Source organism: Glandiceps talaboti, chromosome 2 (assembly GCF_964340395.1).
Source record: "Glandiceps talaboti chromosome 2, keGlaTala1.1, whole genome shotgun sequence".
In the NCBI taxonomy this organism is placed as follows: Eukaryota; Metazoa; Hemichordata; class Enteropneusta; family Spengelidae; genus Glandiceps; species Glandiceps talaboti.
Window position 1 is genome coordinate 17,517,884 of NC_135550.1, and position 19,014 is coordinate 17,536,897.

Below are 19,014 nucleotides of genomic sequence, written 5' to 3' on the forward strand. Positions count from 1 at the left end.
AACATCAATAATAAACTATTTGTATACTAGATAGTTTTGTACACCATTGCACTGAAAACAATACAAACTTTCCTTCATACAGTAGATGATAAATGCAACTCCCCAACTGGTAAAACAAAAATTTCAAAGAATTTCTCATTGTTTTAAGAAGTTCTTCTCAAATGTTGGCTTATTGTTGTAGACAAAATTAATAACTTTTAATGACTCAAAGCTCTAATCCACTAGATACAGACATCTGTATACATTGCAAGTCAACAAAGTTTTTTTGGCAAATCAAGTGAATTTTCTGAGATGGAAATCCCTAAATGTGATATAAATACAATATCTATCTTTACTCAAAGACAGAAATTCCTCTGTAAAAATCAGACCATGTGAAAATGTTATAATTAGATTTATAACTGTTACAACAAATCATTAAATCCTAGCAGTGGAAATCCTTACCTGTGCAATTGACCACTTGACTAGGGGGCCACAAGCCTGGCTAGCACGGTTGACCTTTTCAAAGGTGTAATCTGGATGACTCAAATATCTGGTCAACATTTTCTCACGAATATCATCACTGTGTAACAAAAGTAACAACACAGAGAGTGGAGTTATCATCTTTATAACACCCTTGATAAAAGTGTATTCTAGTACATTTTCAAAAACTGGTACTACCTCTATATCACACTGGAAAGGCTATGATCACAACTATACAGATACCATGGTATAATAATGTAGGTCACAAAGTTAAGATTATGACTACAAACTTTGTGACATATCAACACTATTTGTCATGGCAACCAAATGGAGAGACTGCGAGATATACATTTCTTACCTGATACCTTCAGTTGAGAAGTTGACAATGGTACTGATAAAGTTGTCCCTGACAACGATACCACGGATAGACTTCCAGTCACTAGCAGCTTCACCCAATAGCAAACAGATAGACTCTAATGCTAGTTTTACAGTTGCTGGAGGATTGGCCATACTTCTCACTTCTACCAAATGCTTCTTCTTGATGTCCTTGACAGCTGTGTATGTGTGTGGGGGAGGGGGGGGGGGGGAAGAATAAAAGCAATAAATTTAGAACTTAACCATTAGTTTTGAAGGTATTTGTTAATGAGTTCACATTCACGATGCAATTGAGATTTGAATATTTACTGTCAGTAACATGATGAATTACCCCCACAAAAGTACAATATGTGAGGGCCTCAATAGAAAGAAGTGTTTCAACTGCCTGAGTATTGTTGCAGCTACTTTTATTTCAGCATCCCTGATACAATATATTTCTTGATAGTAATATCTGACTGAAGATCCATGAAACAGGATACCATGGCCCTCTACCATTAACAACAGGAGGATATTTTCTGATGGACAAAAAGACATCAGTTATAGTTAGAGTGGCATGAAGAACTGGGATAGGTTGTCCTTCTATGCCTCTCTCAGGGTTGCTTTCACTCTCAACAACACAAAATGCTTGGTGTACATCTTACAGCTAAAGGCACACCTCATAATAACGTACCAGGAGACTAACAGACTAAGACCATACCTTGTTTGGCATCAATAACAGCTGGTTCTACTTTAGCCAAGTCTTCCATCACAAACTCTGTCTTCTCAGCAATGGCTTTTGTTTGTTTACGTAAATATCCCTGGATCTCTTGAGATGTCACTTTCTTTTTCTCAGCTTCTTGTTGGTCCTTTACCATTTGTCTAAGTTTGTTATTAGCCATGGAATTCTTGGCTTCAAGTTCTTGACTCTTGAGAGACAGACTCTTCTGCAGTTCCTCTACTTGTCCCACAGTTTCTTTTATCTTGTGTAAACCTACATTCAAATGGAGCTGTTGCTCTTCAAGATCGCTTCGTTTCTCATTGTACAACTTCACCTACAAGAACAATGATGTGGACACAAGAATGAAAGATATGTAGGGAACAAAAGGTTCCACATTGTAAAACAAGATACACAACAGTTGATGCATTTCCTTTAAAAAACTTACAATCTCTACACTATTTTAACATGATGGATGCCTGTTTTTTAACCAGAGAATAACATGTGGCAGTAATTTTAATTGACTAAGCATTCATAGATAAGGGTAAACCTTTATATTTTGCTGTTTCTCAACATAAAACTTTAATAATGATGGGTTGGCTAAGTGTACTTGTCGCTGACGCTTTCAGTTCATAATCATACTTTTGAACCTACTACAGAAGACAAAGTCAAAAGAGAACTATGAACCATTCCTTTTAGTAAAATACTGAATGCATCAAGAACGGATGACTCACAAATATGCAAACTAACTTACTATCAGTGACATCATTTCTGATTTGGCCAAACCTTTTGGTCAGATTCAAGAAACATAGGGCTGGTTGGGCATTGGGGAGCAGACACATACAAATAAGGCTACCCCAAACAGCAACACACAGAATAACATGTGGTGTGCAAGACTAATGGCAGACTTGACTTTGATAACTTACATAGTGATTGATAAAGTCTAGATAATGTCTTGGTGTGATTGCCATCACTTGACCACCACGTTTCATGATACGGTTGTTAGCTTGGTGTAAGGTTTGATGTACGTAGACGTATGCATTGTTGACAGCCTGTCTGTGATTGGGTGTTCTTGGTACACCATCGAATGCAACGGGAACAAAGTCAGGAACACGGTACTGCAAGTAAATCATACAATTATTAAGAGACTTTTTAGGTTTGAAAAGAAAAATGATGAATGACAAAGTAGATGGCAACTTTTATAATGATGGTTTTGATGGTCATGGGCCAGGCTATTTGAGGTCTTCTTGAAAAAGAAAACTGAAACCTAATTTGTGTGTGAAATACGTACAGTAGTGACAGAACTTTGAACAGGTCAGGTTAGCAGATAACACAAGCTGAATATCTGTTTTCAAAACACCATGTTTTATGGAACACTGCTTGAGATATTGAAAACATCTCTACACAGTATACTGGGGAAGGTGTCAAGAAAAGAATAAGACTTACATTAGACTTGTCAAGGTCAAGTTTATTTGTGAATTCCAGACCAACTTGATAGAGAGCACCATTAGACCAATCACCAAACCAGTTCAAGACACATCTAGTAATAAAAATACAAAGGTCATTATTTGCATTTGATATCAACATGCTAACAACACTAATAGTGTCCTGACAACTTATAAAATTTGCCTACCTTAAGGCTGTCAAATTAAAAGTATTCGTAGGGTGTCATCCGTTGTTTCTAACAATAGCATTTACCTTCCTATGCTGATAGGTGGCGCACTTCTCATAGCATAAATAGGCTAAATTATGGCCTATACATCAGTACCTTTCTGAGCAGCAAGGAGAGGTTCCAGCGATACATAAGTGAGCTCTGCTTTCAATATGCAAATTAATGCCAATTTTAGTAAGCAACTAGTGCTGATATGATAAGCAATGTATGCTAGCAGTTCCATCACAGGAGTAAATGTAATCCGTCCAAACCAACTTGTGGTTAGAATTATACCAGGAAGGGTTGAGCTCTATGGAACCTACAAAAAACTATAAGACCACATTAATAAAACTACAGAGAGTCTTAGCAAAAAACGGCAACTCACCAATTCTTGAGGCGTCGGGATGGGTGGGTGGTGACACACGAGAAACAACGGATGACACCCTACGAATACTTTTAATTTGACAGCCTTAAGGTAGGCAAATTTTATAAGTATTCATCGGTGTCATTCCGTTGTTTCTAACAATAGCAGACTATTTAGCTGGACGCCGAATGATGAGCTGAATTAGCAGTTTCCTTGGCAGCCTGTAGGATAAGACGTCCAGTTTCAGATGAATCTGTGTGGCGACGGTAGAAACGATTGAATGTAGACTCTGTTGACCAATCCCCTAGTTGCAGGATCTGGGAAGTTGTAGCTCCCTGTCGAATGGCTGCTGAGGCTGCTGCTCCTCTGGTACTGTGGGCTTTAAAGATGCTAGTGTCTATACCAGCATCAGACAACACAGTCTTAATCCATCTCGCAATTGTCTGTGAAGTTACTTCATGAAAAGGTTTAACATAAGAAATAAACAGTTTTGAAGGTCTCTTACCTCCAGAAGCAACAACAGAGTCTCTAGCTCTAATAGTTCTCTCAATATAACTGCCAACGTAATAATACACATCCAAAGCCTTTACTTCAAAGCTAGGGCATTTCACTACTCGTGAAGGTTTGGCAACTGAAGATGTCTTTGTTAAATTTGGTATAACAAAAATACACTCATCTCTCGTGAGACTGCAAAACTTAATGTCTAAATAACTCAGAGTCTGTCCTCTATCTGAGGAAGTTAATGCGACTAGCATAGCAGTCTTAAGAGTCAATTGTTTTAAGTTCAGGCAGGAACAGGGATGCAAAGACTTCAAATAATTAAGTACAACAGTAACGTTCCATGTAGTAGGATAACGTGGTACAGGAGGACGAAGCCTGAAAAAACCCTTAAACAGCCTAGACACCAAAGGGTGACAACCAATTGGTTCATTACTAACCTTTTGATGCACTGACGAAATGGCAGACCTGTAACCATTAACTGTACTGTATGCCAGCTTGTGTACTGTGAACAGTTCTGTAAGAAATTCGATAACTTCCTCTACAGGGCATGAAAGTGGATCTGAATTCCGTCGTAGACACCAGCTAGCAAACCTATCCCACTTGCAGTCATACAGCTTTGATGTTCTGGGACACACTGCACTAATGAGGATGTCTGTAGCCTGCTGCGAAAGTCCCTGTTCTCTATACAATGTCCTGAGAGCTGCCACACGGCTAGAGGGGTGAGATTGAACTTGGGTGGTTTGCCTGTATGTGGTTCGATCAACAGATTGCATCGAGCTGGAAGTAATACTGGATTCCGGCATGAAAGCTGGAGCAGAAGTGGGTACCAGGGTGAAGTTTTCCACACTGGAGCAATGAACAGTGTTCTTGCCTTGTCCCTGATTACCTTCTTGAGACATCTCAGAATTAAAAGGTGAGGTGGGAACATGTAAAGCCTTTTCCCTTCCCAAGAAATGGAGAAGGCATTGATTGCTGTTGCTTGAGGATCCATTTTCCAGGAAACGTACTGAGGCAGTTGAGTTGAATTGCGACTGGCAAACAGGTCGATTTCTGGCTGGTAAAACTTGTGGCAAATCTGTCTGAAAACCACAGGGTTCAGCTGATAATCGTGGTTGTCTAGAAAGGTTCTGGACTGATAATCTGCTAACGGGTTGGCAATTCCTGGCAAGTGTTCTACTGAGAGGGAGATGTTCCGAGTTTCGCAATATTGCCAAACTTGCAGTGCTAGGTTGCAAAGAGCTTGAGATTTGACTCCTCCCTGATGATTGAGATATGCTACTGCTGATGTATTGTCTAACTGGAGCTCGATTACCAAGTCTCTGTGATTTTGAACAAATGACTGGATGGCTAAGAATGCTGCTTTCAGTTCCAGTACATTGATATGCAGGGCTTTTTCTTCTATTGACCATCGACCCTGTGCAGTTTCCTGGCCACTCACTGCTCCCCATCCTTGTAGAGAGGCATCTGCCTGAATAATCAAGTCTGGTTGTGGAGAGTGAAGAGGTCTGCCGTTGTGCCCTGGTGCCTGTTGAATCCACCATATGAGGTCTGTTTTGGCAGCTTGAGATAGACTGACCTGGCCTACCCATGATGTACATAGGTTGTGAACTAACTGTCTCTGTAGGTGCCTGTAGTGACTGGCTGCAATTGACATTGATCCCCGGGCATTCTCGATCAAACCTAACATTCTTGCAAGCTGCCTTAGAGATACACTTTCCTTGCCTAGCAACTGGCTTGCATAACTTATAATGGTCTGAAGTTTTTCTAGTGGTAGTGATACTGTCATAAGAGCTGTGTTGTAAGTTCTGCCCAAGTGAGTTAGAACCTGTGTTGGTACAAGCTGGGATTTGCGAATGTTTGGAATAAATCCTAGGTGATGAAAAAGTTGCATTAGAAATTGAGTGTTTCTCTGGCAAAGTTCTCTTTGATCTGCTGCATTGAGAATGTCGTCTATGTAGCTGGTGCAAAGAGTTCCCCTGTAGCGAGCATGTGCTATTACAACCCTTAAAACCTTGGTGAAAATTCGAGGGGCTGAGGTCAGTCCGAACGGCAGGCATACATACTGGTACCGTTGATTCATCCATTGAAAGCACAGAAACTTGTGGTGATCGGGATGAATTGGTATCATGAAATAGGCATCCGTTAGATCTATTGATGTCATGTAGAAGTTCTTGTCTAGTAACTGCTCTATTACTGGATGACTTTCCATCTTGAAGGAGATCTTTTTGATACATTTGTTCAGTTCTTTTAGGTCTATAATGACACGATGGTCCCCATTTGGCTTGGGTACTGTGAAGATTCTTGACACAAACTGATCTGAGCAAGGTTGAACAGGCACTATTACTTGTTTGTTCAAGAGACTGTCTATCTCCTTTTGAATGATTGAAAACTTCTCCCTGCAAGACGGAGTTGTGATTGGAGGACTGGACTGCACTGGTGTCTTTATTAGTTGAAGTCTGTATCCCTGTATTACTTTCAGAATCCAACTGTTGCTTGTTATTGTTTTCCAAGAACTCATAAAAAATTGAAGCCTGCCTGCCACTGGAATTACTGCATTTTCCATGTCAGTCCTTATCCTGCTTGGTGTAAGAACCCTTACCTCTGTAGCCTTTGCTCCCTTTCTGGTAACCACGGCCTCTGTTGCTGTTTGACTTTTGGAAGTTTTGGTTCTTTTTCCCTGAACTATTGTTGTTATACTTGTAGTATTGACCTGATGACCGGTTTCCAGAGCCTTGCTGTGATTTGTAGCTGGTCTTTGAAACGGAGCGAAAGGCAGCAACAGACTTCTTGGAGTCACTGATAGCCTTGATTAAGTTTCCTCCGAAAAATCCCTGAACTGAGGGCTTTGCATCCTGCAGTAACTCCTTATATTCGGGTCGGAATAATGGCTTCAATCTGGCCTGACGAATCTCTGCTACTGACGAGCTGGCTGTTGTCAGTAAATGAATTGCATCCGCTAATTCTGTCCTGACCTGCTTCAGGCTTTCATAACTGGGGTTGAAACCCGGTGAACCAAGTGTTTCCAAAGCCTTGAGAACTGGACGAATGCCTGAATTAAGTGTCTTATGCATTTGAAAAATACGAACGGTCATAATTGCGGAAATTCTGCACATTGGAACGAATGAGGCTGAGAACTGCCGAAGGAAGTTCTAGTGCTTGAAAAACCGGCTCGTACTTACACGGGACTGTGTATTTCTCACGTAACTGTGCCACAAGTGAGGTACTAAGAGGGTTATTAGCTCTGTTGTGAAACCAATTGACTGTATCCTCGTCAATTTTCCATCCCACTGACGCTTCGGTATAGTTAGGTAGGTCGCCATATTGGGTGTCGCCCTCATTGTAAACAACCTCGTTCGTAGACGAAAAGGTTAGTGGAATAGAAGTAGCAATGTCAGAATCCACTGACGAACCAGAATCGGAATAAATTGTGTTGCACTCACCAGTTCCAAGTTCAGAGAAACGGGAACGCTTACTGGGAACAGGAGAACTAACCATGGGAATACGTCTCCTAATACCATGTGCTTGAGGTGGAGGCATGTCCTGCCACGACGACAAAGATGGCTGCGCCCGTGCACACGGCATGGGCTGAGCGAATAAACCCGTAGTCGGCACACTACATGGCTGCTGGGCCAACTGTGACTGGGACAAAAACTGAGCTAATTGACTTGCCAGTTGTATCACATTGTCCGGTGTGCTGCTAGTTGAGGGAATTGGTTCAGCTGGCTGAATTACTCGTTCGGACCTATCCGAAGTACGGCCACTGTTGACATCATGCGAAGGTTCGTCCGTTTCACAGGAAGCGACAGAACCAGAAATGTTCGAAGTATTGCACTGGTCTCCCGGCTGAGTTACAGTTGCGGAAGACTTTGACTTGCTAGACTTCGACCTTGACTTTTTAGTGTCTGACATAATGAAGTACGCTCGACAACAGTTAGAGCTGTTATCGACACAGCGCTCAGAAAGGTACTGATGTATAGGCCATAATTTAGCCTATTTATGCTATGAGAAGTGCGCCACCTATCAGCATAGGAAGGTAAATGCTATTGTTAGAAACAACGGAATGACACCGATGAATACTTAGTTGTATCAGTTGGCATGATAAATGACACTCCCCCCCCCTCTCCATGTGACAAATCGTTTGATCATCACCACTGTCCTGAGGTACCCTGACTTCCTTGACATGATACCTATTTCACACTGATTCAGTCCTTTTCCACTGTACAACAACTTTAATTTCCTACCTGTTGAACAAAGCAGGTGATGTGGCAGCTCTGTCTTTCAGACCTTCTGATGATGGGTTCATTGTGAACACTACATGAAGATTGTACATAACCTGAAATAAACATATCAACGAAAAAGAATATAATTGTTGTAAATTGAAACATGTTACAAGAAATTTCAAACTCCTGGTAAACAAGTAATAAAGCATTGCAATGAAGATTTACAACTGTAATGCAAGTCTTTTTTTGGTTACACAGCCATTTCCCACACTGTGCTCAAAGCGCTGTGCAGTTGTTACTCTTGCATTGAATCTAGCACTATAGTTCCTACACTCCCTAGAGAACATACAATCCATTGCAGCCTCTGTAAGCAAATGGGACTAAAACAATCACATTGCAATCTCTATCCTACCAAGTGCCCAATTATACAGCTGGGGTGACAGAGGTGCACAATTGTGGTTCAAAATTTCTCCACGAATTTTAGCCATACAGAAACGTTGTCAGTTCAAAGCCATATGCAGCTGTCATAAGTTTTGATTGCATGTTCAAAGCCAGTTATTCTAACTTTTTGACTATTACGAATCCCAAAGTAAAGTGGCAAGGTCTTCCCCAAGTTCATCTTTACAACGTCCGTATCTCATGAGTGCCAGGTGTTAATCTTAAACCACTTTGAATGTAACGAATTCCACTTCAGCAATCTCTTTTCAAATAATTCATTTCCTATTCACTTATAGCAGTCAAAAATGGTTACACAAAATTTCAACTTTTACACATATTTAGTAGTATATATTTGACACATCAACAGTTGATGGGAATTAGTCTCTGCATCTAGATATGAGACAACGACATAATTAACAACATACCTTCTGAGTAAACCATTTGTATAATTCTTCATTGGTATCTAACATATGGCCTTCTCTGACAGCACCTTCTTTGCACTGAGTCATCAGTGTGGTGTACTCGTCACCCTCAAACAAACCTGGTACCTGTGGATAAAACATAACACCATGTCTCTTACTCTGTATTCAGGGTTTATAACAATTATGGTATACAAAGGATGTTGTGTACCCTTTCTCTGGTATACCACTAGGTGGCACCAGTCAGTAGAAAGCACAACTTATATAGTCGATGACAACCATACTGAAGTGAGTCAGCACTCATCACTAGAGGGCGCCACTCAGCAGAAAGAACAAGCATAGTTGTTGACAATCATACACATAGATGAGAAAGTTGGCACTCACCTCTCCATTGGCAAGAAGAGTATTCATTCTTTCAAGGAAACTGGAATCTAAGACATTAGATTCATCCATAATGAAGGCAATCTTCTCATCCTGAAAACCAAAGGATAAAAATATACTATTATAAACTGGTTTCAAAATTTTGCTTTTCTAGATTAAGTATTTGGAATTTTTAAAAAAACTGCTGATGTGCAGTACTTTACTCTTCAATTATATTTTAGCATATCTGTTCACTTTTAAGAACGTTAGATTATTGTTGGTGTTTAATTTCTCAAGAGGTTTTTGCAAAGACTACGCAAGATTGTCCAACTCAACATCAACAGGAGCCTAATGTGTGAATGACAGGTTCTCACATTACTAATATCTTATCTTTTGTTCAGGACCCCTTTTTCAAGAGCTGTAGTATCGGTAGTCTATCTGCTAGACCTTGGATGTTCTTCCGATACAATACGACACACGACTGAACATCGCCATCGAGGATGGAACATCCGAGTTTGGGCAAAGCCCTCACTGCGAACTCCGTTCGCTTATGGTATCGGAAGAAGGCCTGAATGTCTAGCAGCAAGACTAGAGCTCTAGCTGCCAGACAACTGTTTTTCTCACTCAGTTTTTAATCCTAACCCAACCTGGACCTTTGATGAGAGTGAAGCAGCAATAACAGAGCTAAATGCACTGTAATTTGACAATGGAATGTGGCAGGATAGGAAAGGTATAAAAACTAAATAAACCAAACTTACTCGACATCCTGATCTTCGGAGCACAGTTCTTAAATCTTCATCAAAATCAGTTGCTGTATACTTCCTATGGACCTACAGATGTAAGACACCAAAATATGAATGACTGGAAGACACAAAGCCAGATCATCTACAACACTGGATAATCTCATTCTACATTGTCGCTGATGCTTGTTGTCTACATAATGTTTGTTAGAGACTCTACATCTTACATCTAGTAAGAAACTACCCATCAGCTGAAATCACACAGTGATCCAAACACTGACAAGATGATACGATAGCAAACAATTATTGGCATTTTAGTTTGGACAGTACAATTGCTTTCTTTATGCAGTACCTAGCGGCGTCAATCTACCCTGCTTGTTTCAAAGTCTATCCTGGGTGTGTTTAATACCTCTACCCAGGAATGTCAACACTTACCTTGATTTGGTACACACTTAGTCCATTAATCCAGGCTACAAAACGTGACAGCGTGGTCTTACCAGAACCACTCATACCAATCAACAGTAGATGGCCCTGTAAGAGGAAGACAGAAAGATGTCATATTGTACATAGAAAGACAACATACAACATGACACTGACACTTATGGCATGTTACTCACACTGAGAATCATTTCGAAGACCTAAATATTTTATGAGCAACACATACATTTGAAAGCAGTTGTATAGATGTATTCATTATACACAGACAATTTAAATCAAACACAAATTACTCAGTTTGATAAACAGAATTAAGTACCAGTAATGTATTTATAATATCTTACCTGGGGTTGTCTAAATATTCTGTCAATTCTGAGTACATGGTCTAACACTTCGTTAAACAAGACTAATGGTACATCTAATTCCTCTTCATAGAACACTTTCAACCTAGCCTTGGTGTACTCTCTCAGTTCCTCTATATCCACTGGTATGTAGTCCTTTGACAACCAGTTACTGAACAGGATTGGTCGAGTCAAAGCACTCTCACGGTTTATGTTAGGGAAATGACTCAACGCCACATTGTCAATGTTCTCATCAGTCCATTGTCTTTCCTCACTTGTTACCAGCCTGGAGAAGGAAGTCAATGGTAGATGGAATCAAAGGTAGAATTGAAGGCAAAGTCCTCACAAGAAATGTTTTAGATGAGGACTTCGTGACATGATATGCCAACGCTTCATTTTCTCTCTTTAGAGATATTACAGACAAATGAACCCTTTCATACAAATACAGAATTTCTGAATTATGAATAACTGACAAATACAGCAAAAATTTGAAAAAAAACAGGTCTTCTATCAAAACAAACAAAAATACAAACTAATAAACAAACTGATTTACCTATCCTGGAAGAGACGCAAAGCCTCATGGGCCCAAATTCTGACAAGTCCTTCAACTGGTAACGACTCCAGAGGTCTGAGAGCCTCTACGATACCACGTACCCAACGAGTCATTTCACGGGGACTGTAGATATAATGGGGTTGCATGTCTTGGGTGAATCTCTCCTGTAATACACAATCATTTTCCACAGTCAAATAATACATTTTTACAGGTTGTTTTTTCTTCAAAATTGATAAGGAAAAATGTTAGTACTGCTGTTGACAGATTACTACCCTTGGATTTGGTTTCTAAGCTTTTTAGCCAAGTTACATCAATGTTGAAGTATATACTAGGAAACCAACTAATATTTTGATGACCAGTCTTAGTGGTACCCTGATAAACGATCTCTGATACGACCAATGTATTTTCCTGAATGAACAGACAGCTGTTTCTGCTTTTCCTTGCATCTCAGAGATACATGACGTACATCTAATTCCCATATGTTCATATTCAAAGCACTGAGTAGAGATGTTTTTCACTAGACATACAGGTATTTACCTGTGATCTGCTGTAGAAATCTACCATTGCATTGGTCAGTGGTTCAGCATAAGTTCTTAGACTGGGTATCAGTCTTAGCATGGCACGGTTGAATGTACCATAGATCTGTTTCAATGAAGCTGGGCCAGGGTAGTCAACGTACACAACTGGTACATGACGTAGGAATCTGCAAACAAACAAACAAACAATCAAGGTCAAAGTACATGTATTAGGTTTTGTCACGAAAACTCACAGTCAATACATGTATATAAGTTCTATGTATACAAATTTTAATGAATCAAAAAATGCTAACACTATGATACCCAACAGTCTAATGTTTCTGCAAGCATCTTATACTCCATCTTCTTTTGTTGACATCCCTGACAAGTACATCATATTATATCTGTTTGATCATATTTTTCTTTCATTGTACAACAATAGGTTGAATATAACATGGCTGATCAACCTTTTTTAAATGCTAGGTAAATTCTTAAAATGAACAGTGCTTCAAATTGGGCTGGATGAAAATTTGCTGATTTATTCCTGTAATTTATTAATTTCCATTGCTATGATTTCAGTTCATAGGTTTGAGAAATACCAACATTTGCAAACCTTTCAAAGTAATGAATAACCTATGAAAAAGTGACTTTCTGCCAGAGTTTGTAAGTTACACTAACCTGTGTGAGAGTGGCTTTCTGCCAGGGTCTGTGGGTGGATTACAGGCACCAACAAACTGGATGCGTTCAAGTTTTACAAATGATTGGTCCGATGTACGGTAGAAACCACCATGTTCCACAATCTGACGAAGGAATGAAATCACTCTCTGGGTACCTACAGACAATGATGGATTATTGAGACCCATTAAAATATGATGCACACAGAGACACAGACAATCAAACACAGCCAGTCACATACTCAGAGATATACACACAGACATTGACAATTACCCACCACATATGAAGTGGAGATTGGGGATTACAAAATTATAAAGCATGTAAGATATTTCATTTAGAGTACAAAATCTGACAAAGAAAATCTCACCATATTTGTCCATGTCAGGCAAGTTAATTTCATCACAGAAGACTACCAGCCATTTGTTGAGTAGGATAGGTGACATGACAACACCGTTCGGTGTACGGCGATATTCACAATAGTGGTCAAAAGTTTTCAACATCAACTCAGGAGTGGTAGCACTGGAGAAGTTCAATCCAACAACCTGAAATTCACATGTTTTACAGGCGTCAGATCATATCAAAGACTTTCACAAAATAACAACATTCTATTTTGTTGTTTGGAAACTGGTAATATTTTGTCTTTTCACACAATAAAACTCATTGCTAGTATATGATGGACCACATATCATTTCTCCTAAATCTAGAACTCATTATACCAACATCTTTCAAAAGTGAATATACTATTGTAAAATACTAGTAATTTAGAAAAAAATATACAGCTTACAATAAAGTCATGTCTTTAGAAAACAGCACAGGGTCCAAACATTTGACACCAGCTTTCAAATTTTTGGAAGTGAGTTTTGTTTTAAGTTACTTTTCAATGAATGTTCATGAACAATGAAAGTCAATTTCCAGGAGTATTTTGTAGTATGGAAACAGTACATTCTACTAAACAGAATGCAAGAAGTGTCCATGTCTGGCAATCACAATTATCAGCCGATCATTTCATAACTTTCATTTTCTAAGATATTCCACATGAATGACTCACACATTTCTAGGAGTGGTGTTGACTTTTAATTAAGGATGTTCCAAATCTTACCTCCATGTCTGGTAGTGCACGCAATGCACTGAACAATGTCATGGTTTTACCACTGCCAGGTGGTCCACATAACACCAATGGTTTGTGTTCTGCTAACCAGGTGTACAACAGATTCTCATGGCGTACAGTGTCAAGGGTCGGAACCACAATATCTGGAGCAGCAACTTTGTGTGTTTCTACTTCAATCTGTGGAACCTTGCCGACCCATGGAGACCATTCTCCAGTGATAGCCACCTACATATAAAAACATCTCATGAAATTTTCTGGGTCTTTCAACAAAATCAAATACTTGAAGTAAATTCAGTTCTTTCTCACTCTGTCATGATAATCTTTAGAATTGTATGAAAAACACTGACAAAAGAACAAAACATGGAATACACTTCATTTTCAAGAAATTTTATCTGCATTAATTATGAAGAGGTAACATTGATGATTTTGGTAAAATGTTAAGAATGTACCTTGACCTGAACAGTCATAGTTTGTGTCTATCTTAGTAAACCAAGGCTCGATTACCAGTGTCATAAATCATTTTACATCCAATGAAAATACAACGATGTCATACACTACAGCCTTTCAATTACAATACAAATGATTACCTCATAGTCTATGATAGGAATACTTGTACTAGGAGGTAGAGGCACAGTAGTTATTCCACGGATAAAGTTACCAAGATCTTCACGTGTCTTCAGTCGTCCATCACCAGCAAACGCCCAGAGTAGAGAGTAGACCAAGTACTTGGGTACATAGCGTTCTAGCTGGTCACTCTGTTAACACAAAGTGAGAAACATACATTAACTGAAAGCTTCAATGGTTAATTTATATCACAACATAAAACATACATCGTGTAACAACTATTACCATATATTAATAATTCCTGATATGATTTGTATTAAATGTACAACACATTCTAATATAGAATTTTTTTATAATGATTATGTGTATCACAGTAGTGAAAACAATAGACAAGGAATTATGAAATAACCCATTTGTCTTTTAAGTTTTGATTTCCCTTGTTTCATGAAAATCACCCAACCCTTGATTGTATCATAAACAGTGTGTGAATATTCTGCCTTGACAGTGTCGCGAAGTACTTTTAAAAACAGTTTCAGTTTAATATGCATATGTGATTGAAAGTGAACTAACCTGCATGGGGAAATCTGGATGGGTGTGGTTATATTGCAGTACGTTCCTTGCAGTCTGGTTTAACATGGAGAAGAGTGAGCCCAAGGCACGTAGTCGAGTGAAGTCCATAACATGTTCGGATTGTTTAGAGGCATACTCTAATGTCCGGATTATCAAACCATCACTGGTGAAGTGTGGTGCCATTAGATTAGCAATGTCACGTTGTACCTATGAAACATTACAACATATAATCATTAGTGCTACTAAACTTGTCATAAATATGTACAAATTCATTCACTTTGCATAAACATCCCCCTAGATCTAAAATACATGACATTTATCTGGAATCAAACCTAGATCAAAAGAAAGGGATCATTGGTCCAAATCAAATGCAGGCTGTTGTTTATGGTTACTTAGTTACTTACACAAGGGACGTACCTAATTGACATAAATGTTCCTGATGCATGTATAACATGAAATCTTGAAGTATTAAATTAAACTTTTGTTCTTAACACAAACTTGAAAACTGTACCTGGAATTTAGAACTGTGCACTTAAGTCTTTGTTGACAAAGACTTGCTGACAAAGACTGAAGTGTGCAGTTGAAAATTTCACGTACAATTTTCAAGTTTGTGTTAGGAACACCAATGCAACACAGATGAATTTTCATTTGAAAACATCTCTTAATGAGAACTTCAGATATCCAGATAATCACAATTATTTACACATCTCTTAAATACAACTATATTCTACTGGGTTTGTACCAGCAACACAGTTATGTTACATATCTTTTACTTTAACACTACCCAATAACATCGTAACTCATCACTCAAACCTAAAGCTAGCCAAAAAAGACAACAACCTACCTGCATGACCGGTGACAAGGCCTCGTCTTCTCCTTCTTTCTTGGAATGGAAAATGTCTTCTTCACCTTCTTCTAGTGATATATTACGTAGACGTTTCAGGTAGTTCTCAAAGATCATCTCGGTTGTCAGGACATCTTCACTGAACCATACCATGCCACAACGACTCACAGTTGCCAGGGTAGCATAACGCAAGTCTTGCACTTCAAACATGATACGTACCTGAATGTGAAAATAACATAGATGTTATTACAAAACAATGGAATATCATTTTCCACTGTTGATACCACTTTTCTATTATGTGTACTTTTGAAATCATATTTTTTGAATATTTTGAATGTGATCCTTTACACACTAAAGATATATCAGTAAATACTTGGACTAGTTCCCTACAAAGTGTTGATACATTTGCTACCAAATTTGTTTGAAAATAATAGTGGGTCAAATCACACAAAACTTTGACGGATGAAAGTTTATGCCTGGTTCTTTTGGAATCATCAAAGAATTTGATTGTTCACCCTTTCCACTAAAGTCCTTCATATATTATTTCCATACATTCAACACAGCGTTTGGAGACCATTTTGAAATATAATATGGATAACTTTTTAGCATATTGAGTCCGCTATTTTAAGAAATTGCAAGCAACCCTTGCCCTTCTTGATTTTAACTGAGAATTGGTGGAGTTTTTTGACAAAGTACCAAAAACATTTCGACATGAGGATTCAAAACAACTCCATGTACAATCAAAGATTTTTTTTATGAGTACAGTACACAACGTGTTAAAGTGAAAGTATTTCAATCTTACATTTGGTGGTAGACTCAATCTTTCTCCATTGGGTAGAGTCAGTAACTTGTTGTCATCCAACACACTGTTGAGATTCTCAACCCACTCCGGATCTACATCACCATCAAAGATAATCCATTGCCGTTTGTTGATTTCACCTCTTACATTGTCAATGATTCTGTTGTAAGATGTGGTAAACAAAAGTTTATTGAGATTGTGCATTGGGGGCGCTTGTCAAGATAGATACACATCAATTTGGAGCTAGGTTTAATCCAAAGCATTGAGTGGACACCCGACGTTGACATGATTATACCAATATGACCTGATGTGTCATGTACAGTTCAGGGGGTAACAGATATAAAGTGGTGTTTGTTGAAATAATGTCAATATGAGACATTATTAGCATAACACTGACATCCCAATTTTCAATGCCATGCAAACTTAATGGCTTTGTTTGAATAATTAATAATTTCCAGAAATACACCTTTTCAAATTTCATATTCGTAGAATCTGTCTACTTTAAAAAATACATTTTATCAAAGAACATATTTCTCAATATATAAATAGAGTGAGATTATCATTCACACGCATCTTTTTTCAAAAAAAAACAAATCTTACAAAACGTGAGTAACAGAAAAGAGTTCTTACTTTCTGAGTATATGTGTAAAGAGACCGTCGGTCCATTCTCTTGTATTGGGGTCCAATGTACCATATAAATGATCTTTGGAAATAGCCTAAAATGGAGAAAAGTTTATTGTTACTAGTTTCTGAAGATACCATGGATGTTCATTGAAAATGTCACAAAAGCATAGACATCAAATAAACATGTTCCTGTATATCAACCTTGCCAAGTGTTACTACTCTGGTAATTGAGTCTTTGGTTTTCTAAGATAGACACAAACTAAAACTATTGTCACAACATGTTGATACAACAGTGATTAGCTAGTGAATGGTTGTTGGTTTAATTATAGTCTCGGTAGGGAGGTGTCACCGAGTTTTGTGACAGAGTACTCAGTTACATGAACTTGCAGTGTATTTTTGGGGGACTTCCAATGTTTTGCACTATCAACTAATTAATATCAACATAGCACTAAAAACTGAGAACAAGCTCTACAGACTGCTAATACAGTTTTTTTTTTATGTCGGTCATATTTGTATGTCCAAATTGATGTACATGGTTCAGTATTATGTTTCACAATAACGACCTTGACACTAACACATTGCCTTAGCCTCTACTAAGTAAATCATTCAACAATATCTATGAAATAGACAAGAAACTGAATGTAATGAAATCAAAACTACATGACGGAGTCTGACATTGACTCACCTTGGTGACATGGGCTGGTACTATGATGGAGCCTGATAATGACATTAACACTGACTCACCTTGGGGTCAATGACATGGGCCACCCCTTCTATTCCTTCTAGTCTCTCCAATGCTTTTAGCAATGTCTTCCAAGCACAACTTTTACCACTACCACTGGGTCCAACCATCATCAAACCATGGTTCAGTTGAGAGATCTGGTAAAGTTGTAGTACCTACCACAAAAATACAAGAATTTGAGAATGTTAGCATTTACAGTTAATAATCTTGTGAGAATCACAAAAGTTCATCTCTGACACTGCAATCCTAATGGTACTTGGGGAAATAACATCATTATATGTATGGTGTGTCAGTCAGTTCTAGTGCTAATTGTGGGGCAAGTATAGAACAGTGGTTATTTGTTGTTGACTGTTCAAGTCAGGTTTATGGGGGTGAACCCTAATCCCAACTCTCTATCGTTGATGCAAGTATGTATATTTTGTAGTCAGTACACTGCTCTATGGTCAGATTTATGCTTGGAGTGGGGTGGGGGGTGGGGGTCCTAACCCGATAATCATATTTATGCTAGGGGGTCTAACCCTATGATAAGATTTAAGCTAGGGGGTCTAACACTATGATTAGACTTATTTTAGATGCCAGGTGGTCTAACCCTATTTGCATCCCTATCCATAACTCCCTATCTTTGACACAATTATACAATTATTTATTCACCTTGAGCATTACTGCTCATCAGTAACGTACCAAGAAAAATTTACATGACTGTACACAGGAAAATATATGGAGAATGAAAAAAAACCCCCCAAAACCCAGAAGTATATATATTGCAAATAACACCTTACATGATTCTTAAATTTCCTGCATGTCTCAAGAATTGTCCTAAGTTATACATTTGCTTTACATTACGGACAGAGAATAACTGTACAAGTTTGAACACAGATGGTTTCTTCCAATAATATGGTTTAATGTATTTGGAGCAAAGGTCGGTGTAGAAAGGACATTTAAGGACAAAATGGTACTCCTCCTCAAATTCACAAGTATGTCTATTTAAAACTGTGCACAATGCTAGGTGAACCAAATTTGACC

General features: G+C 38.4%; 1 protein-coding gene across 2 annotated transcripts in view; it reads right to left on the bottom strand.

The window, feature by feature from the left end:
- The window catches only part of LOC144451833 (cytoplasmic dynein 1 heavy chain 1-like), a 62,080-nt gene that overhangs the window by 16,823 nt on the left and 26,243 nt on the right, over positions 1–19,014 (bottom strand). For both annotated transcript variants that reach the window (XM_078142739.1, XM_078142748.1), the window contains exons 43-64: positions 17,994–18,146; positions 17,256–17,341; positions 16,629–16,785; positions 15,827–16,045; positions 14,983–15,189; positions 14,436–14,603; positions 13,840–14,073; positions 13,108–13,282; positions 12,744–12,897; positions 12,088–12,253; positions 11,551–11,714; positions 11,001–11,283; positions 10,657–10,752; positions 10,240–10,311; positions 9,506–9,595; positions 9,128–9,250; positions 8,286–8,377; positions 2,975–3,068; positions 2,455–2,646; positions 1,532–1,865; positions 818–1,013; positions 442–559 (exon numbers count right to left, since the gene is read on the bottom strand). In XM_078142739.1, coding sequence (XP_077998865.1) covers positions 442–559; positions 818–1,013; positions 1,532–1,865; positions 2,455–2,646; positions 2,975–3,068; positions 8,286–8,377; positions 9,128–9,250; positions 9,506–9,595; positions 10,240–10,311; positions 10,657–10,752; positions 11,001–11,283; positions 11,551–11,714; positions 12,088–12,253; positions 12,744–12,897; positions 13,108–13,282; positions 13,840–14,073; positions 14,436–14,603; positions 14,983–15,189; positions 15,827–16,045; positions 16,629–16,785; positions 17,256–17,341; positions 17,994–18,146 — 3,573 coding nt within the window. The remainder of the gene's footprint in view (positions 1–441; positions 560–817; positions 1,014–1,531; positions 1,866–2,454; positions 2,647–2,974; positions 3,069–8,285; positions 8,378–9,127; positions 9,251–9,505; positions 9,596–10,239; positions 10,312–10,656; positions 10,753–11,000; positions 11,284–11,550; positions 11,715–12,087; positions 12,254–12,743; positions 12,898–13,107; positions 13,283–13,839; positions 14,074–14,435; positions 14,604–14,982; positions 15,190–15,826; positions 16,046–16,628; positions 16,786–17,255; positions 17,342–17,993; positions 18,147–19,014) is intronic.